The 17,229-nt window shown below is 47.2% G+C and overlaps 1 protein-coding gene across 3 annotated transcripts in view; it reads left to right on the forward strand.

Moving 5' to 3' along the window:
• The window catches only part of JARID2 (jumonji and AT-rich interaction domain containing 2), a 257,277-nt gene that overhangs the window by 128,017 nt on the left and 112,031 nt on the right, over positions 1-17,229 (forward strand). The window contains exon 1 of one of the 3 annotated variants that reach the window (XM_046004328.1): positions 15,814-15,914. The exons of the other annotated variants lie outside the window; for them this stretch is intronic. Within the exon in view, the coding sequence (XP_045860284.1) occupies positions 15,848-15,914 (67 nt within the window). The 5' untranslated portion in view covers positions 15,814-15,847. Of the gene's footprint in view, positions 1-15,813; positions 15,915-17,229 lie in introns of those variants that run through there. 3 annotated transcript variants of the gene reach the window in all.

Genomic DNA, 17,229 nt, shown 5'->3' on the forward strand with positions numbered 1-17,229 from the left:
TTCTTTTCCTTTCCTTTGCTTCTTTCTTTCTAAAGATTAATTCATTTGGGAGAGAATGAGTGAGAATGTGTGCACAGAGAAGTGGCAGAGGGGGAGAGTGTCCCAAGCAGACTCTGTACAAAGCACGGAGCCTGACATGGGGCTTGATCTCATGATCTGGAGATCATGATCGGAGCTGAAACCAAGAGTCCGGTGCTTAGCAGAGTGAGCCACCCAGGCACCCCCACCCCGTACGTTTTCTTAATGCTATTTCTAGTTTGCGTGTTCAGGTACAGGATACATTGTTTGGGAGTTTAAGTTAAAATTGAGCTTAGAAGAAGTAAGTCACTCCTTCTAATCTCGTAACATCGTAATCTGTTGCTATCCTAATTTTGTGGGTTTGTGTTGTGGATCTCTGATGTTAAGCAGCTTGCACAAGGCTACATAACTAAGCAGTGTAATCAGGATTTGACCCTAGGACTCCTGACTCAGATCCTACCCCCCCACCCTTATTTTTTCTTTTTTTTAAAGATTTTATTTATTTATTTGACAGAGATCACAAGTAGGCAGAGAGAGAGGAGGAAGGAAGCAGGCTCCCTGCGGAGTAGATGTGGGGCTTGATCCCAGGACCCCTGGAACATGACCTGAGCGGAAGGCAGAGGCTTTAACCCACTGAGCCACCCAGGCACCCCGACCACCCTTTTTTTTTTAATTGAGGTAACCTGTACGCTCTGCGACCTCTTATTTTTATGATTTGATGGATTTCCAAATGCTCCTATACCCATGTGACAAGTGCTCTATTACAGACTGAGGACTTTTCCATCAGCCCAGAAATGCTAGTCATATACCTTCTCCTTCCAAATGAAAGTATGTGTTCATTTTGGGGTTTGTCACCGTAGCTGTCTTTTTTTTTTTTTTTTAAACCTTTTACCATAACTGGGTTTGTGTTTTCCCAGAATGTACCAGAAGCCCTGGCTTTAGTTAGGTAAGCATGAATAAAAGACCCCCTGCAGTTGGACATGGCCAGGAATGACCTTCTCCATCTCCAGGTGGTATTGGTGGAGTCAGATTCTCGGTCTTTTTTTTTTTTTTTTAATTAAAGATTTTATTTATTTATTTGACAGAGAGAGATCACAAGTAGGCAGAGAGGCAGGCAGAGAGAGGGGAAGGGAAGCAGGCTCCCTGCTGAGCAGAGAGCCCCATGCGGGGTTCCATCCCAGGACCCTGGGATCATGACCTGAGCCAAAGGCAGAGGCTTTAACCCACTGAGCCACCCAAGCGCCCCAGATTCTCGGTCTTGAACTGGGCTTACGTTTTTGGTCCTGAGCCGTGTGCAAGTCTGGATCTAACGAGCGTTTGAACAGCTCTGCCTCTCCTCCTGCTTGGTGTTCCCCCCTCTGCGAGTGTTGAGAAATCACAGTCTTGGTTCAAGAATTCAAGAGATTCTTGGAATTGGGGTTCCAGACATGGCTTTTCCCCAAAGACAAGCTGAAGAGGCATCCCTAGGGCATATCCCTTCTCTGCTGATATGTGTGTTTTCAGTGGGAGTGATTCTTGTCTGGAGCCTGTAAGTTGCCCCATGGCCGTGAGGATGCAAATGGAGGGGGAGCAGCGTGGTCAAATGGCTGATTTCTGTTCATTTTTTTTACGGCTGTGGCGAACGTCTATGTATTAGTCAGCTCCTGCTGCCCTAAGAAAATACCGTAGGCTGGGTGGGGTGGTTTAGACAGAAATACATTTCTCCTTGTTCTGGAGGCTGGAGGTCCCGGAACTGGGGTGCCAGCCAGTCCTTCCTGGTGAGGAATGGCTTCCTGGCCATATCCTCACTAGACTGAGAGTGGGGGACAGAGTGCGTAGGTGTCTCTTCCTCTCCTTGTGAGGACACTGGCCCTAGCAGATTATTGTGTGTTGCGCCCCCGCGCCCCCCTCCCCCCATTACGATGACCTCATTTACTTTTCTCACCTCCTTGCAGGCTCTGTCCAAATACGGTCACAATGGGTTTTGGGGCTTCAACATAGGCCTTTGGGGTGGGGCAGTCTTACTACCAATACTGGCACTGGGGTAGGGCTCTGAGATACTAACAGTTTTATTTCATTTTAATTTTCGGTTAAGTTAATTTCCGTGTTCATCTGCAGCGTGTTTCCTTTTGTGCTTATGTGGGTATTAGAAGGGTTTCCTGGTATGCCGGGAACCCCTAAGAACTTTTTTGACCTTGGAGAAGTTATTGTTCCTCTCAGTTGGACGGAATTAAGCTTGGGTTTTTATTTATTACAGGCCTGCCTTTTTGAGACCTCTTGTGTTTCTCTAAATCCCATACTTCAGTGGGGATTGAAACAAGTCTCCTGAGCTGGCGAGCTGCTGGAGGCCAGGATCCTGAAGGAATGGGCAAATTGGGGCAAATCAGGGCAAATCGGGTTATTTTAAAGGCTCCAGGGATCCGGGAGGGAGCCGGGAATCGGGATGGCCCTGGAGGAATGTTTCTGTTTTCAGCGTGGGAAAAATCATGGCCTTACTAGAGGTTGATGGATCTTGTTTGTTATACACACATTCATTTTATTTGTATTTTATACACGGATTCAATTTACTTTTATATGCTGTGAGTGTAATTTAGGTCAAGGCTTTCCAATTGGTTTTACTTCTCAACTTGTACAGGAAGGGGAAGAGCCTGGGAGGGCTCCCCAGACAGGGCTGCCCTCCGCCCAGGTGGACTTGTTCTGGCATGGAGTTTATCTGTGTGCAGCTCGGTGGATGCTCACGTCCCTGACCTCCTCCTTACCTGGAGATAGTGGGGATAGGCGCTCTGGGCCACGCCGTGATTTGTGTTCTGGGGTGGATTGACGGAGCATTAATGACGATCTGATCTACAATGGCCCTAGTGCAGTTTTACTTTGCTCTTGAACTTCTTCCGTCCCATTTCCCCCAACTTTAGAGGGCCTCTTACCTCGCTTTTGGAAATAACCTGAGCCACGGTAAATGTTCAGTGTCCTGTTTGGCATATCCTTAAAGCCAGAAGGGTGATAACGGGGTATGCTTTTGGGAACTTACCCTACAACCCATAAATTCCTTAATTTACAGTTTGTTACTCAAGCTCTCCTGCGGTCTCCTGTTCCCTGATCTTTCACTAGTGCTCTTGGTTCATTCATGCTTTGGAGCTGGTGATTTCGGCTCTGCACACAGGGGCCCCTCCAGTGGCCTCTGGGTCCATCCCTTCACTGCCTTCCTGTTAACTTTTGGTGGGTAGGCAGGTCTTCTGATGGGGTGTGTGGCACCTGGTCTTGGTGACAGAGAAAGACCTCTGTGCCTGAGACGATCCCCCCGCCCCCAAACCCGCCATCAGCTCTTGGTGCTTCCTCAGATGGCAGTTTCCTTCCAATTTTCCAACAGCTTTGAATGATTTCCATTGCATTTCGACGCACTGAAGGCAGCTCAGAGTCTCCCTTTGGAAACATGTACCCGTTTTAGTTCTGATACCTTCGCCCTACTGGGCTTGCGTTATTTATGCAGGAGTTTAAATCCCCGCTTTTGAAAAAAGTGGTACCTTCCCATCTAGAGTGATGCTAGAAGGTCAGCGACTCCTGTCCAGACAGGAGTAGGGCAGGTGACCCCCCAGTGGAAATGGTACACATTTACTGTCTTGGCGTGCAGGAGGCCTGGTGATTTCTGGAGGGATCTGCATTGCAAATTGCTTAGCCTGGACCAGAGCTGCTTTACCCTGTCCTCACTCAGCAGTTTACCCAACTTCAGACCAGTGTTATTTGAAAAGGGCCTTTCCAGTTTACTCAGTTGGAAAGTGTTACAGAGTTTTAAAGGGTGAGCTGGAAGGCTCTCAGCTGGCAGTTTCTGACTCCCTCAGAGGAAAATATTGGCAAACTCTCCACTCTGTGCCTGAACTCTTCTTATGAATTGAGAAGCCAAGAGTTACGAAGCCATCACAAAGGGCCGGGTTGAACCGTGGGGGGTGGGGGGGGGATACGAATCCTTAACCATGGGCAGTTTTCTGATACCCCCCCCCATCTTGTGATGTTAATCTTCCTGCCACTGAAAATAGAAGTATCCAGTGACTGTATTGCTTCCCTGCCGCCCAGCCATGTGCGCACCCCCCCCCCCCCCACCCCGTGCACATGGCTTTTATCCCCTCCTCCCCTTTATAATTTCAGACAAGCGCTGGGTTGATTGATTCAACAGGTGTAACACCCACCACGGAAGAAAGTTGCCTTTTTCGATCCCCCCCCCCCCATTTTTGGGCTTTTTTTCCCCATGGTTTGAGGCGACAAGGTGCTGAGATCAGAAGCAGGAGCTTGCCATTGATTGATTATCCTGTTTGTTACCATCTGTCTGCCTCGCACGCTGTAGATGGAGAGCGGATGTGAGTGTGGCATGGGGCCTGAGAAATCTCCGTCTTCCCGATTTGTCTGACTGCAGAAGCTGTACCCTGACTTCCACCCAGCCCCCGGGAGAGGTCTGTGGATATGAGAATCACCCACGGGAGAATGTCAGCATCCTTCCTTCCACGCCCCTGCGTGCGCACCTGCCACCTGGGGCCACGGGAAGGGGCCTTTCTCTAGCACCATCCACATTCTGCAACCCATTCTTGTTGCTCCCACCCTGCTGGGGTCGCTCTTGATGGAAGAATTCCAAGGGAATAGGTTAAGATTGCCATCAAGTGGCTGCTCTTGGTAGTGGATGGGAGGAACCTGGCCCTCTTCTCTGGCTGACTCCTAGACCTCCTCCAATTTCTTAGTCCCTTTGTGACAAAGCCAGCTCCAGCAGCATAGTCAGAAGAGTGTGCTGCTGAGGCAGGGGGCGGGCACAGGGAGCTCAGGGCATCTGTGTACTGTACGCCCTCAAGGAAGGGCTCCTCCGTGAACCCAAGGTGCACCTCCCCAGTGGACCCCAACAGTGGCCTGAGCTCAGGGCCCTGGAGCAGTGAGTGCAGATGATCTAGACGCTTCCTGGGGAAAACTGCTTGTGCCTTCAGCCTCCTGCCAGCTCCAGCCCCGGTAGGGCCGCTGCCCTCCAACTCCCCGCCTGGAAATTGGCAGGGAGGATCATGCTGTCATCCCCCGAAAGGATGGCCTCACGGTCCCACCGAGGGAGAAGAACGCTAACACACATGACTTGGCCATTCCGTTTGGCTCTTGTTCCTCGTTTCCCGGCTCTGTAAATGGAGTAATAATTTCTTTCTCAGAGGTGATATTCTTAGGATTAATGAGATGATTTATTTAAAGTCCTTAGTGTCTGGCAGGAAGCAGGCATTCAAAGAGTAATTGTGGTTGAGGTTCTAGATACACATTACCCAAGTACTTCCCATCAAAGCTGTAGTGGCTGTGTATAAAACAGCCCACTTCAGGGACTGGATTAAAGTCTGTTTGCCGCATTCCCTGCGTCTGGATGCCATCCCCCATAACTAGACCTCACCCCTACGACTTGGGGAGCAGAAACTCTGACCGAGGGAGAAGGAGGTGAAGCCCTCTTTAGTTTTCCCCAGTAGGTAATTCCTTAGTGGTGTTGGGAAAACCTGTCCTAGAGCAGTGGCAGGAGGTAGGTTTGTGTATGTGGGGTGCCCCTGCAGGGGCACAGAGCTCTTGATTGGGGTGTCTCAGGTCTCTGAGCTGGCACGTGGTATGTGGAAGAAGGTGGATCTGTGGCAGCCGGTTGCAGGGGAGAGGTGGAGCGGGGAGGCAGGCAGAGAGAGAGAGAGAGGGACTGTGGGAGTACGTCAGCACGCTAGTGCAACTTGAGGTTAGGGTCAAGGAAAGACAATTCCAGGGCTTCTATATTTGCAGCAGCCTTTTTAGAAGTGATGGAGGCTATGTTATGTAACCATTGACAGTGCAATCTGTCAGATCATTAAACCGCCGTTCCTGGATTCTAGCCGCTTAAAGTAATATTGGATGCATCAAGAAAATTGGTATGTTGTAATAGGCTGTAACGAGCACTGACGTCATTGGAGGTCTAGTTGTACAAGGAACTGGGGACCATCGCGAGCGGGTTTCTTACGTCAAGTGGAACACTTGAGACATCCCTTTGTCCCATTTCGTTTTGTTTCAGTGACGACTGATCGACTCTTTATGGACTGTTCAGGGTCTTCCTGATTGCTAGATCCTACCACTGGCGGTCAGGGTAGGAAATATTCGGGTGCTTTGGCAGAATTTGGGGGCTAGGCAGTAGAAAGCAGATAAAGTAAAGGACAGGCATCCTCTGTGACCTCTGATTCTCTCTTGTGGTGTGCGAAGCTTTCCCCGTCCCTTCACTCCCCCTGCATTGATGGTGTCTTTTTGGAGAGGGTGTGTGTGTTGTGTGTGCCAGCCCAACAGCGAGCCGAGAATCCTCTGGATGTGGATTTACACCCTTCTTTGTGCCCGTAGCCTCAAGGATAGCAAAATATGCAATTTCATGCAGCACTTTGTTCATGAGTATTAACTGGTGATTCCTGGCCTTTTGCCCTGAAGCTGCATCAGAATTGCCTACAATCCTCAATGATAAAAACCACCTTTTGGGGGTAATGGCTTTGCAAAGAGTTTGTCTGTAGTGTCTGGTTTACTGAATAAGTGCGTGGCTTTTTATAAAGGTTCTAACCTTGCCTTTTTCCCTTCTCCCCATCGGTAGACCGATGCTACCGTGAGCCATCTGCTGCTGAACTGAAGGGCGTTTGTCAGCTTGCCGCTCCATCGGCTCCCCTCTGCTTTTCACCCTGCCGCCTGGACAGCCGTCCCTGTGTGTCAGACTTGCCCTGTTTACTGGGTCTGAGCTCTCGCGGGGGACGACAGAGAGGCAGAGGGACCGCTGCTGCCCACAGATGTGGCCACAGGGTCTTGAGACGACACCCATCCCAAATCTGTAGATGTAGAACTTTCCAGAACGCTGGGAATGCTGTGTATTTGCTTTGTCCTGTATGGGATCCACTAGCCACTTCAGAGTCCACGAGTCCTTGATAACTGGCTGGTCTGATCAGTTCTAATAAAAAATACATACATACATGATGACAAGCTACCACATGAACAAGCGTAGTTGTAGAGACAGGATGAGCATAGCGGTCACATTCTGAGCTTTTGTTCTCGAGCTGGGTCTGTTGGTGGTGGCGGTGGTGGCAGGAGGTCTAGATCACAGGCGTAGTTCCATTTAGAAACACTCTTTTAGCTACCTTATGGTTATGTTGTGCATGTAGGCCGTGCTGACCACATGAAAACAAGTGCCTGTTTATTCACACACAGTGTGTTTTTAGTGTGTTGGCCAATTTGAGAGTACTTCTGCCCATCGTATTCATGTCACGGTATTCCTGTTATCCTGGACTTCAGTTCATATAACTTGGTGGTTTTTTGTTTTTGTTTTTGTTTCTAAGTAGGCTCCACATCCACGGTGGAGCCCACTGTGGGACTTGAACTCACGACTCATGATCTCCATACAAGAGATGGACGCTTAACTGAATGATCTGCCTGTGTGCCATGTATAACTTCTTTGATCAAGTACTTCTTTCTGTGATCAGTACTAGTTCTGTCTGGGCAAAACACCTGCTTTCCTGGTGATACCATTTGAAGAATCATTAAAATCCCCTTTTCTCTGTGTTATTAAAGTAATTCGTTGTAGAAGATGTGGACATTTCAGAAAGTTGGAAAGATTGCCACTGGACAGAATACTACTATATATATATATTTTTTTTTTAAAGAAATCACTAATTTGTTTTATTTCCTCGGGTCTACTTTCTGTACCCTTGTATTTTTAAAACCCTGTTATGTATTTCATGTGATAGAATCTCTGCAGTTCAAAACACTGTCAGTCTTTCCTCATGTTCCTAAGTATTGGAAAATGTGATTTTTGGTTTTCCTTTTTAAAATGGGTCTTGTCTTCTATCCTATTCCGTATTCAGCAGTTGTCGGCATGGCACGTGAAACCTTTAGGAAAATACCACAAAGAGTACACAGAATTGTTAAAAGACCGATGTAGTTTCGATTCATGAAAATGGTTGTAAGAATTGTAGTTACTTTTGGCTTTTATTTGAACATGGGAGTAACAAAATGAATTCATCTAGGTTAGCAGGGTATAAAAGGCAGATCTTTGAGTAAGACCCAGAACAGTTTTATTACCGACAGGAAGAAATCATTGACTCTAATAAAGCAAAGGACTTTAGCATTGAAATTACTAAAAGGATTGAGTGTTAAGAAAACATGACATGAAGGTTATTGAGTATTAAATAGTGTTCATAAGTTGTTTTTTTTTTTTTCCCCACTTGAAAACCTGAAGGTTAGATCTTTTTCCTAGGCTAAGAATTCTTGGGGCACCTGGGTGGCATAGTTGGTTAAGCGTCTGACTCTTGATTTTGGCTTAGGTCATGATCTCAGGATCATGAGATCGAGCCCCAGGTTGGGCTCTGAGCTCTTTGGGGAGGCTTAGAGATTCTCTTTTGCCCTCTGCTTTCCCCACACCCGGGCTACTTGCTCTCTTTAAAATCTTCAAAATTAGGAGGTTTTTGTTTTTTTAAAATCTGTAAATGCTGAAAAAACATTGTATTACAAATTGTAAGATGTGTTCCTAGCCAGATAACTTCCAAACACAAAGAGCTAAGGAATTCTTCCCTCTTCGGGAAGAGGGGGGGTGCCTTTGAATGCTTGGAAGTTGCGAAAAGGGGGGCCCCAGGGGAATAGTGTGTCAGGTTTTGGAGACACTGAAATGGCCTCAAGGAACAACCGTTCTCTGAACCGTGTTTATTGGGTCTCAGCTATTTTCTCTGGACACATGCTAGGTTTTGAGGGTTAAGATAGATGAGCAAGATTAAATCTTCTATTAAAAAACTAAAAAAATGTATGTAACCTCCACATCACGACCCTGAGAACAAGCGTCCCTCCCACGCTCCCCGAACTGAGCCAGCCAGGTGCCCTGAGACTAAACCCTCTTGTTCTGAGAACCCAACAGTTCCGTAGACAGTTGCTTGTCACAGTGGGTATTACCTGGAACGGAGTGCTTGCAGAGCAGGTGGTGGGGATCCCTGAAGGCTTCCCAGGAGGAGGAGCGGGAACTTTCCAGGCAGGGAGGAGAGAATATTCCAGAAGTGGGAACAGCCTGTGCGAAGTCAGAGGCCTCAGGGACCACGTTAAGGGAATGTGTCCGTTGCCATACACGCAGGATCCAGTTCTGCCTGTGCCTTCGTGTGCCGTCATGGTTGCCCATCAGGTTGGAAAACCAAACCACTGTTGGTCTCTTGCATGGCTTAGGAAGCTGATGCTGCCCCCCCCCCCCCCCATTCTTATTTATTTTTTTAAAAAAGATTTTATTTTTTTGACAGACAGAGATCACAAGTAGGCAGAGAGGCAGGCAGAGAGAGGGAGGGGGAAGTGGGCTCCCTGCTGAGCGGAGAGCCTGATGGGGGGCAGGACCCTGGGATCAAGACCTGAGCTGAAGGAAGAGGTGTTAACCCACTGAGCCACCCAGGCGCCCCTATTTATTTTTTTAAAGATTTTATTTGTAAGTAGTCTCTACACCTTATGTGGGGCTTGAATCCTAACCCTGAGATTAAGAGTCACACATGCTCTAGTGACTGAGCCAGCCAGGCACTTGTTTTTGTTTTGTTTTGTTTTTTAAAAACTGGATGCTGATAGAATTTGAACCAGTAAAAGGACCGAGAGAATTGTTCAAGTATGTGAAAATCCTTGCACATAAATCTTTGTTTCTCTGATTTGTATCCTAGTATGCCTTTTTAGAAGCAAACTTGCTGAATTACAGACTTTTAAAAATTGGCATCTGTCACCGAGTTGCTCTCTAGAAATATTTTTTTTTTTCCCCAGTTTGTTCCCATCCTAGCAGCGTAAGGGAGTATCTGTGGGTCTTGTCAGAATCAGATTTGAGATCGACACTCTTCCGCTATGACCTGAGTCAGCTGTTTGAGTTCTTCTCAAACCTAGTTTTCCATTATTCAGTCTTCTAAAGTAGGTCAGATGGCCCTGTTGCAGTTCTGTTGAGTTTTACTGGATACGTCTGTGGGTCATGTTTTCAAAATAATCTCAACGCTGCTAATCTCCTCTAACTTGGCATCATTTCTGTGTTTACCTTTGTGTAAATCCATTACCCAAATCATTTAAAAAAAAATATATTGAAACCCAGGGCATATTTTTATCTTGTGTCTTTTTTTTTTGTAAAGTTTTTGTTTGTTTATCTGACAGTGAGAGAGGGAATACAAGCAGGGGAGTAGGAGAGGGAGATGTCTTTTTATAACCAAATAATTAAAAGTCTGTATTTGATAAAAAAAATTCTGTAATTGATTACCACCAAAGTTTATTAAGGCATCAAGGTAGCCCTTATAAAGTGATTAGGTACCATTAACCCTCTTAACGGATATAATCAATTTAATGCCTTGATTTAACCAATTGTTGTCCTTACGGGTATTTAACAGAGGAAACAGGGTTTTCCCTGATCTCCCTGATGTCCCTGATTCTCCACTGAAGTTCACAGACTTGATGAAGAGTTAGATTTAGAACCCGGCACCCCTGTCCAAATCGTTCTGTGTGTACTGTGAACCGTCAAGGTTCTTAGGGCTAGATGTTTACCAGATCGTAAAGTCTGATGGCACATTGTCCTTTCTAGTGGCTTCTTAACTTGAACTTCCTGGTTTAGTTGTAGTACCATCTCAGTGGTACTAGTAACGAAATCCATAGCAACCAAGTTTCACTAGTTAATATACAGCCCCCCAGCCTTGATCTCCCTACTGTGTTCTTGTAATTATTGGTATTATTTTATAATTGTACAGCGTGGCCTTGAAGTCAAGTTGGCTATAGGGCCAACCACACGCATTAGAGTCGAACACTGTTGTTTCTTCAGGAATTACCAAGCCCTCTTGGAAGGAGTCCAAGCCAGACTCCATGTGTATCCAGTTCTGCTTGGTATATTGCCAGTGTATTAACTTTTTTTTTTTTAAGATAGATTTTATTTATTTATTTATTTATTTATTTATGAATGATAGAGTGCACAAGTCGGCAGAGCTGCAGGGAGAGGGAGAAGCAGGCTTCCCGCTGAGCTTGGAGCCTGACGTGGGGCTCAATCCCAGGACCCTGGGATCATGACCTGAGCCAAAGGCAGCCGCTTAACCCACTGAGACACCCAGGCGCTCCGCCAGTGTATTAACTTTTATTTAAGTAGAAAACTAACAACGTACCGTTTATTATTATGTTGGCTGCTGTAAAGGGCCCACACTTAATATTTTTGAGAGTCAAATATTAGTCCTGTGGATCACTTTTTCTTGCACTGGCTTTTTATCATAACGTAGGTGATGTGATCAATACTATTTAATTCAGCCAAGATCACATCTGTCTTTATGAGGACATGGCTAATGCAGTGTGATCATTAAAACCCTCTGTTCTTACATGAACACACGGCAGCCCACTCCACTCTAATCCTTTGTAGTGATGTTCTGTGGGGGCGGGCATGTTGGATTGGTAAGGTACCACCTTTTGTATGCAGTAACATACAGAGGGCAGGAAATTGGAGAGCTTTGGGAAGCAGATCATGGATGATAAGGAGTATTTGGCGACCTGCTCTTACTTCTCAAGGCTTGTCTTTCTTTCCTTTTCTGAGTTCGGTCCCACCTCTCCAGATAAGCTGACTTCCTTGATTGGATACATGAATAAAACAAGTCTAAATGCTTATGAAGCAGCTTCTGTAATTAATCAGCACAGCACTATTAGATATCCAAGTTTGATGAAGACATGCAAGTGATTGCTCTCTCACATTTTATCCACAGCCTCGATTGGGGTTTGCCCCAGTCCTAGATCTTTAAAATGCAAAGTGCAGCTGGTGGGGCTGCTGAGTTGGCCCAACTCAGAGGTAACGAGACGGTTGTCCATGCCGCCAGGGTCATCCGTTCTGAAGCTCTCAGCAGCGAAATACGTCCTCGGATGTCCTGGTGTTTGGGTGGGTGATAGGTGGATGGTGGCGGTGTAGCTGGCTGGCTGCATAGCATTTCTTAGGATGGGAGATCCTTCTGGAAATGCTGATCTCTTTAGAAGTAGCTGTTGAAAGTACCTTGTTCTCTAGAGTCCTAGGTGAATAGGTCTCTCTGTTTAAGCACTGAGAGATTACAGTGATGCTGGTGGACTGGCCAATGTTGATGCCTCCTCTGGAAACCAGTTTGCCATTAGCTGGTAAATTTGTTTTTGCATATTCAGGAATTTCCAACAATTATACTTCTAGGTGTGTATCCCAGAGAAACTCCAGTGCATGTTTTCCAGGGGACGAGCAGAAGGAAGTTTGCAGCCTGGTTCGTGATAGCAGCAAACTGGCAGTGCTTAGATGCCCTTGGACGAGATAATCCAAGTGTGGAATATTCATACAGTGGAGTGTGATGAGCAACAGTGAAAACGAGCAAATACTAAGCAAGATCGTGGATAGATGATCTTAGTAACCTCGTGTTGAGTTGGGGGAAAAACAAATCCCCTGAGACTTAACACAGTGTATTTTTTTTTTTAAAGTATTTATCTATTTGAGAGAGATGCGCAGAGAGAGCACGCGGCTGAGCATGTGCCCGCATGAGCCAGGAGAGGGAAAGGCAGAGAATCTGAAGCAGGCTCTGCACTGAGCCCTGAGCCCAGTGCGGGGCTATATCCCACGACCTTGAGATCATGACTTGAGCCAATGCCAAGAGTTGGATGCTTAACCCACTGAGCCACCCAGGCAAACCGCCCCCCCCACCCGAGCAGTACCCTCTTTGTGCAGTTCATAATCAAGCACAGTGAAAGAATATAGCACAGTTATATATACTTAAATAAAGAAGTGGGGTAGGCGGAAGCTTGTAGATATGTAGATAATCTATATGTATATTTATAGATAAGGCATAGAGATAATGCTTTAGTAACTGCGTTTGACCATGGGATTATAGATCTTCTTTATAGTAAACTCAAACAGGAGGACTGAGGTGGGTGACGTTTGGGGAGTCTTCACTCAAAATTTGGAACTTGCTCTGATCTTTGAATGTTGAAACTGAGCCGATGGTGTTGTCAATCATACCACCTTGGAACAGAGCCGCAGCCCTTGCGGGCCTCACCCTGCCTCTCTACCCTCTGTAGCTCAGATTTTCAGCATTGAAAGTTGTATTTTTATTCAAAAACAGGACACGGTTTTCGGTTCTGTTGCGTGTCCCCCAGAGGCTGCTGTCAGTCCATCTCTTTCTCTTTGGTGAACCAGCGTTTCATCCAAACAGTCTAAAACTGCTGAAGTTCACAGGCCAGAAGTTTTCAGCTCTCCCTTCCCGACCAGAGCACAGGTCAGAGTGGACACACGGGGTCTGACTAAGTGTATATTTTAGGGAGTGTGGAGCGTACGATCTGATCCTGAGAGATGGTCTTGGAAGTAAACGTGGTCAGGACCGACACTCCGTGAGGTCTCACCTTTTTCCATTTAAGCACCCAGTTACTTTCCAGGCAGTGGGAAGGGGAGAAGCAGTGAAGTCAGGGAGAATAGAGATAAAAAATAAAGCAGGCAGGGGCGCCTGGGTGGCTCAGTGGGTTAAGCCGCTGCCTTCGGCTCAGGTCATGATCTCGGGGTCCTGGGATCGAGTCCCACATCGGGCTCTCTGCTCAGCAGGGAGCCTGCTTTCCTCTCTCTCTCTGCCTGCCTCTCTGTCTACTTGTGATCTCTCTCTGTCAAATAAATAAATAAAATCTTAAAAAAAAAAAATAAAGCAGGCAGTGCTTCCCTCGGACAGGCTGAGGGCTCTGTACCCTGTCCCGTTGGGGGCGGCAGAGCTGGGATGTTGAGGAAGACCAGTGCCATATGTGACCATCAGACTGGGCTTCCGGCCAGTCATTTTAGGTCTTGTGGTCCTTGCCATCTTCCTTACCTTTCTCAGAATTGCCATCCCGTATTTCCAGTTCTGGGTTGGGTGCTTATGATTACCGAGGGTGCCGAAAGACCAGTCCCAGTAGAAAGAAGAGGAAAAAAGCCAAACAGTCATCCCTTAAACATTCTTTAATTGACCGTGTATGACTTATGCTGCGGTGGGATGCCGGCCAAACAGTTGTTCGGCATTACAGGCTGATACTGCACTGGAGAAAACTGGATGAGGTTTTGCTCTGCAGGCTTCCACACAGGGCAGGATAGAATTCGTGAGGGATTTTTTAACCCTGTGACTTCTCCGGGGAAATTGTATCATGGGGTTGTTCCGGTCCCCGGGTACCCTGGAATTCTTGGATGACCTTCGGTTGAGAACCCTAAAAGGAGTTAGCTCTGATCTTGGTTACGAACCCGAACCTGCCTAAGCCTCCCCTTGCCCATCTGTAAAGGGTGGGGGGGGGGGTTGTACTAGATGCTCCCTAAGGCCCCACCTGTAATTCTGATTTTAAAGTGAATGGATAGCAGGTTAGAAGTCAGGAAAGACCCCCACCAACCTCCTGATTTTTTTGTTTGTTTAAAAGTGAGGCAGGTAGCTCTGCCCTGGTGATTTAGGTACCAAGAGACTGCCCCCTTGGAAAGAATAATCACCAGCCCTGGGTAACTGTGGGCTAGATGCCATAAGCGAATGTGGTAACTGCTTTGAGGGGTTTGGTGAGGTCTCTGTAACTCAACGTGTGTAAAGCCCATGAGGGGTTCATTCGGTGGTTAAACAGCAATTAACTAAAAGTGATAGTGGGAGCCTTTCTTCTCCCAGCTCCCTTGGATGGATCTGAGGTAAAACTTCAATTCAGCATGTGGGATCTTTGATGGCATGCCACCGTCTCCTCCCCTCCCTCCCCCCATGGAAAGGCATAAAGAGTTAGAGTGTGGGTTGGTGTCCAGAGCATGTGTTTTGGACATCATAATTGCCATCTGAAGTTCTAAAGCTTTGAAAGAATTGATTTTTAAAATCAAATAGCTTTATGACAAATGAAGGGAGAGGGCATGCTCCAGTCATCGGAGCCGGGGAGCTGGCCAGCCTTGTTGGAGTCTTGCGCCCGCACCACCCTCCTACCCCCCACCGCCAGGCCACAGAGCCTGTTCTGTGATAGAGCCTCCAGAAACAATGAGAAACAGCTTCTGTGTTATTAGATGAGATGAATTTAGGTGTGTGGGGGGAGGGCCATCTCTGTGCTGGGGGGCGGGGAGGATGACGGCTGGGGGGAGGGGGTCGGCGGCCATCCCAGGAGTAATAAAGCACCCTGGTTGCCCAGATTGGGGGGAGGGGATGGGGGGAGCCCTGGAAGAGGAGGAGGAGGAGCCTGTGGAATGAGATTTCTGCAGTCTGTCTGGATCTCTGCCCAGGTCTCCCAGCCAAAAAAACAAATACAAATAAATAAAAGGGAAGTGCTGAATGACACAGATTATGATATTAAAAAGGGATGCCATTGAAAATGTACCACGGCCCCCCCGTCCGAGGGGCGGCTATGCGCGGGGTGGAATGTGTGCATGGAGGGGGCGCTCTGGCAGACCATTAAACTGACCACCCCCGTCAGAGGTGTCCTGTCTCTCCCCTCCTCGTCTTCCCCACCCCCCCGCCGTCAGAAATTCTCCAATAAGGATTTGTCTGCATTGCAGATTGGGAGAATTGCTTTGCCTAGATAGAGAAAAGCCAGTCGCTCTTTTCCTTCCCCTTTTCTTTTTCTTCCCTCTCAATTTGTCAGGAGGGGGAGAAGGCGCCCCAGACCCCTCCTCTGCGGGGTTGGGTTCCCTCCCCTGCCCATAAATAACCTTCCCTCCCTGGTGCCTCCCCTCCCCCTCCCGGGCCCAGGGCTGCGCGGCGGCCGTCCTATTGCCGCGCGGAATGTGCTCGCCGCCTGCTTATTACGTACAGGGGAGGATTGTTGACAAGTGCTCTGGAGCCTGCCTCGCCGCGCTCGCCCTCCCTCCTCCCTCCCGCCCTCCCTCTGTCCTCCTTCCTCTCTGTCTCTCTGCAATGATCCGGCTCTGAGGATGGCTGCTCCACGGGTCTGTCAGGTGCAGTTTTTGGTGGCTTATCTTGAGGAACCTGGGATAGAAGGTCTGTTCCTATAAATAAAATAAAAACCAAATAGCTCTAGGTTTGTTTCAGGCTGCTATGGCTTTTGTTGGAGAAATAGGCCTTTTGTGGTTTTTTTCCCCCCTACTGGGGTCCTGATTAAATCCATTATGGATGGCAAGGTGCTGGATAGATCTAGCTGTCTATCTGTGTATACGTAGGAGTATGTGGAAAGTGTTACGATTGCTTGATATTAATATTCTTTGAGCTTTGATATCCTCCCTGGGGGCAGTGGTGGCTCCTGGAAAGGCACTGTGGAAATTTACAAGAGAGAATTAATGTCGTTCTTAAAGCATTCAGCTCTGTTGACCATTTTGGCCAAATCTGCAGTTTTAGCTAGGCTTGTATGAATTGAGACGTTTCTCTGGGGACCAAACGCCATCCGGCTATGGTTGGTCCCTTTATTTTATTGCCAGTTTATGTGATCATTTCCCAGCATTTAAAAATAGATGTTTGATTAAAGTTAATTAGTTCATCCTCACTGCAGCTCTGGTTTCCTTTATCAGCAGCGTGCATGGTTTCCTTTCCCTTAATACTTTGTATCTCTTGTCCTCCTTCCTCCATAGACAGAGGAAACTGAGGCACGGACATGGATGCTGGGTGCTTCTAGGTCAGCCCTGAAAGCTTGAAAACTCAAGAGTGCTCTCAGTTCCCCTCCCCCGCCCCCACCTTTCCTGCATGAATCGGGGTTTGCATTACTCAAACACAAATGAATTTTAGGAACTGTCAGTTTGAGGTGCCTCTGGTCTCTGCAGGTTCTGTGGCCGCGTGCCTTGAGTTCTTTTTGTGTTGCTTCCCTTAGATTTCAGTATGAGAAAGAATGTTGCTCTGGGAAGTAGTAGGCCTCTGAACTTCATTGCTGTGAGCACCTTAAAAATTACTCTTTATTATTATTGTGATGATGATTTTTTGCTTCGAATAGCCCGCTTAATTCTTAGTCTGTTCATCTGAAAAGTGGGTGTGCAGTTTGATTTGTGAGTGAAGTCATGAGGACCCTCAGAACCATCCATCCCTCCCCGTGCTACAGTGCTGCAAACACGAGGGAATGGAGGACTTCTCTGGGGTCCATTTGTATAGTATTAGGGGAGTCAAAGCAGCCAGAGAGGTTTTAGGGCTAAGGGTGTGGCTCTTCTCTACAAACTGGGATGTTAGGACACAGCATTTGGAGTGGTGCCTGTTTATCAGCACAGACTAGTACATGGACTAGTAACTTTATGGGGTTTGTTGATCTGAGTTGAAGCCAGCTTTGCCTAACTTTGTAGAGACTTGTTAATATTTGAGAGCCTGTGTCTTTTGG

Source organism: Meles meles, chromosome 5 (assembly GCF_922984935.1).
Source record: "Meles meles chromosome 5, mMelMel3.1 paternal haplotype, whole genome shotgun sequence".
Lineage (NCBI taxonomy): Eukaryota > Metazoa > Chordata > Mammalia > Carnivora > Mustelidae > Meles > Meles meles.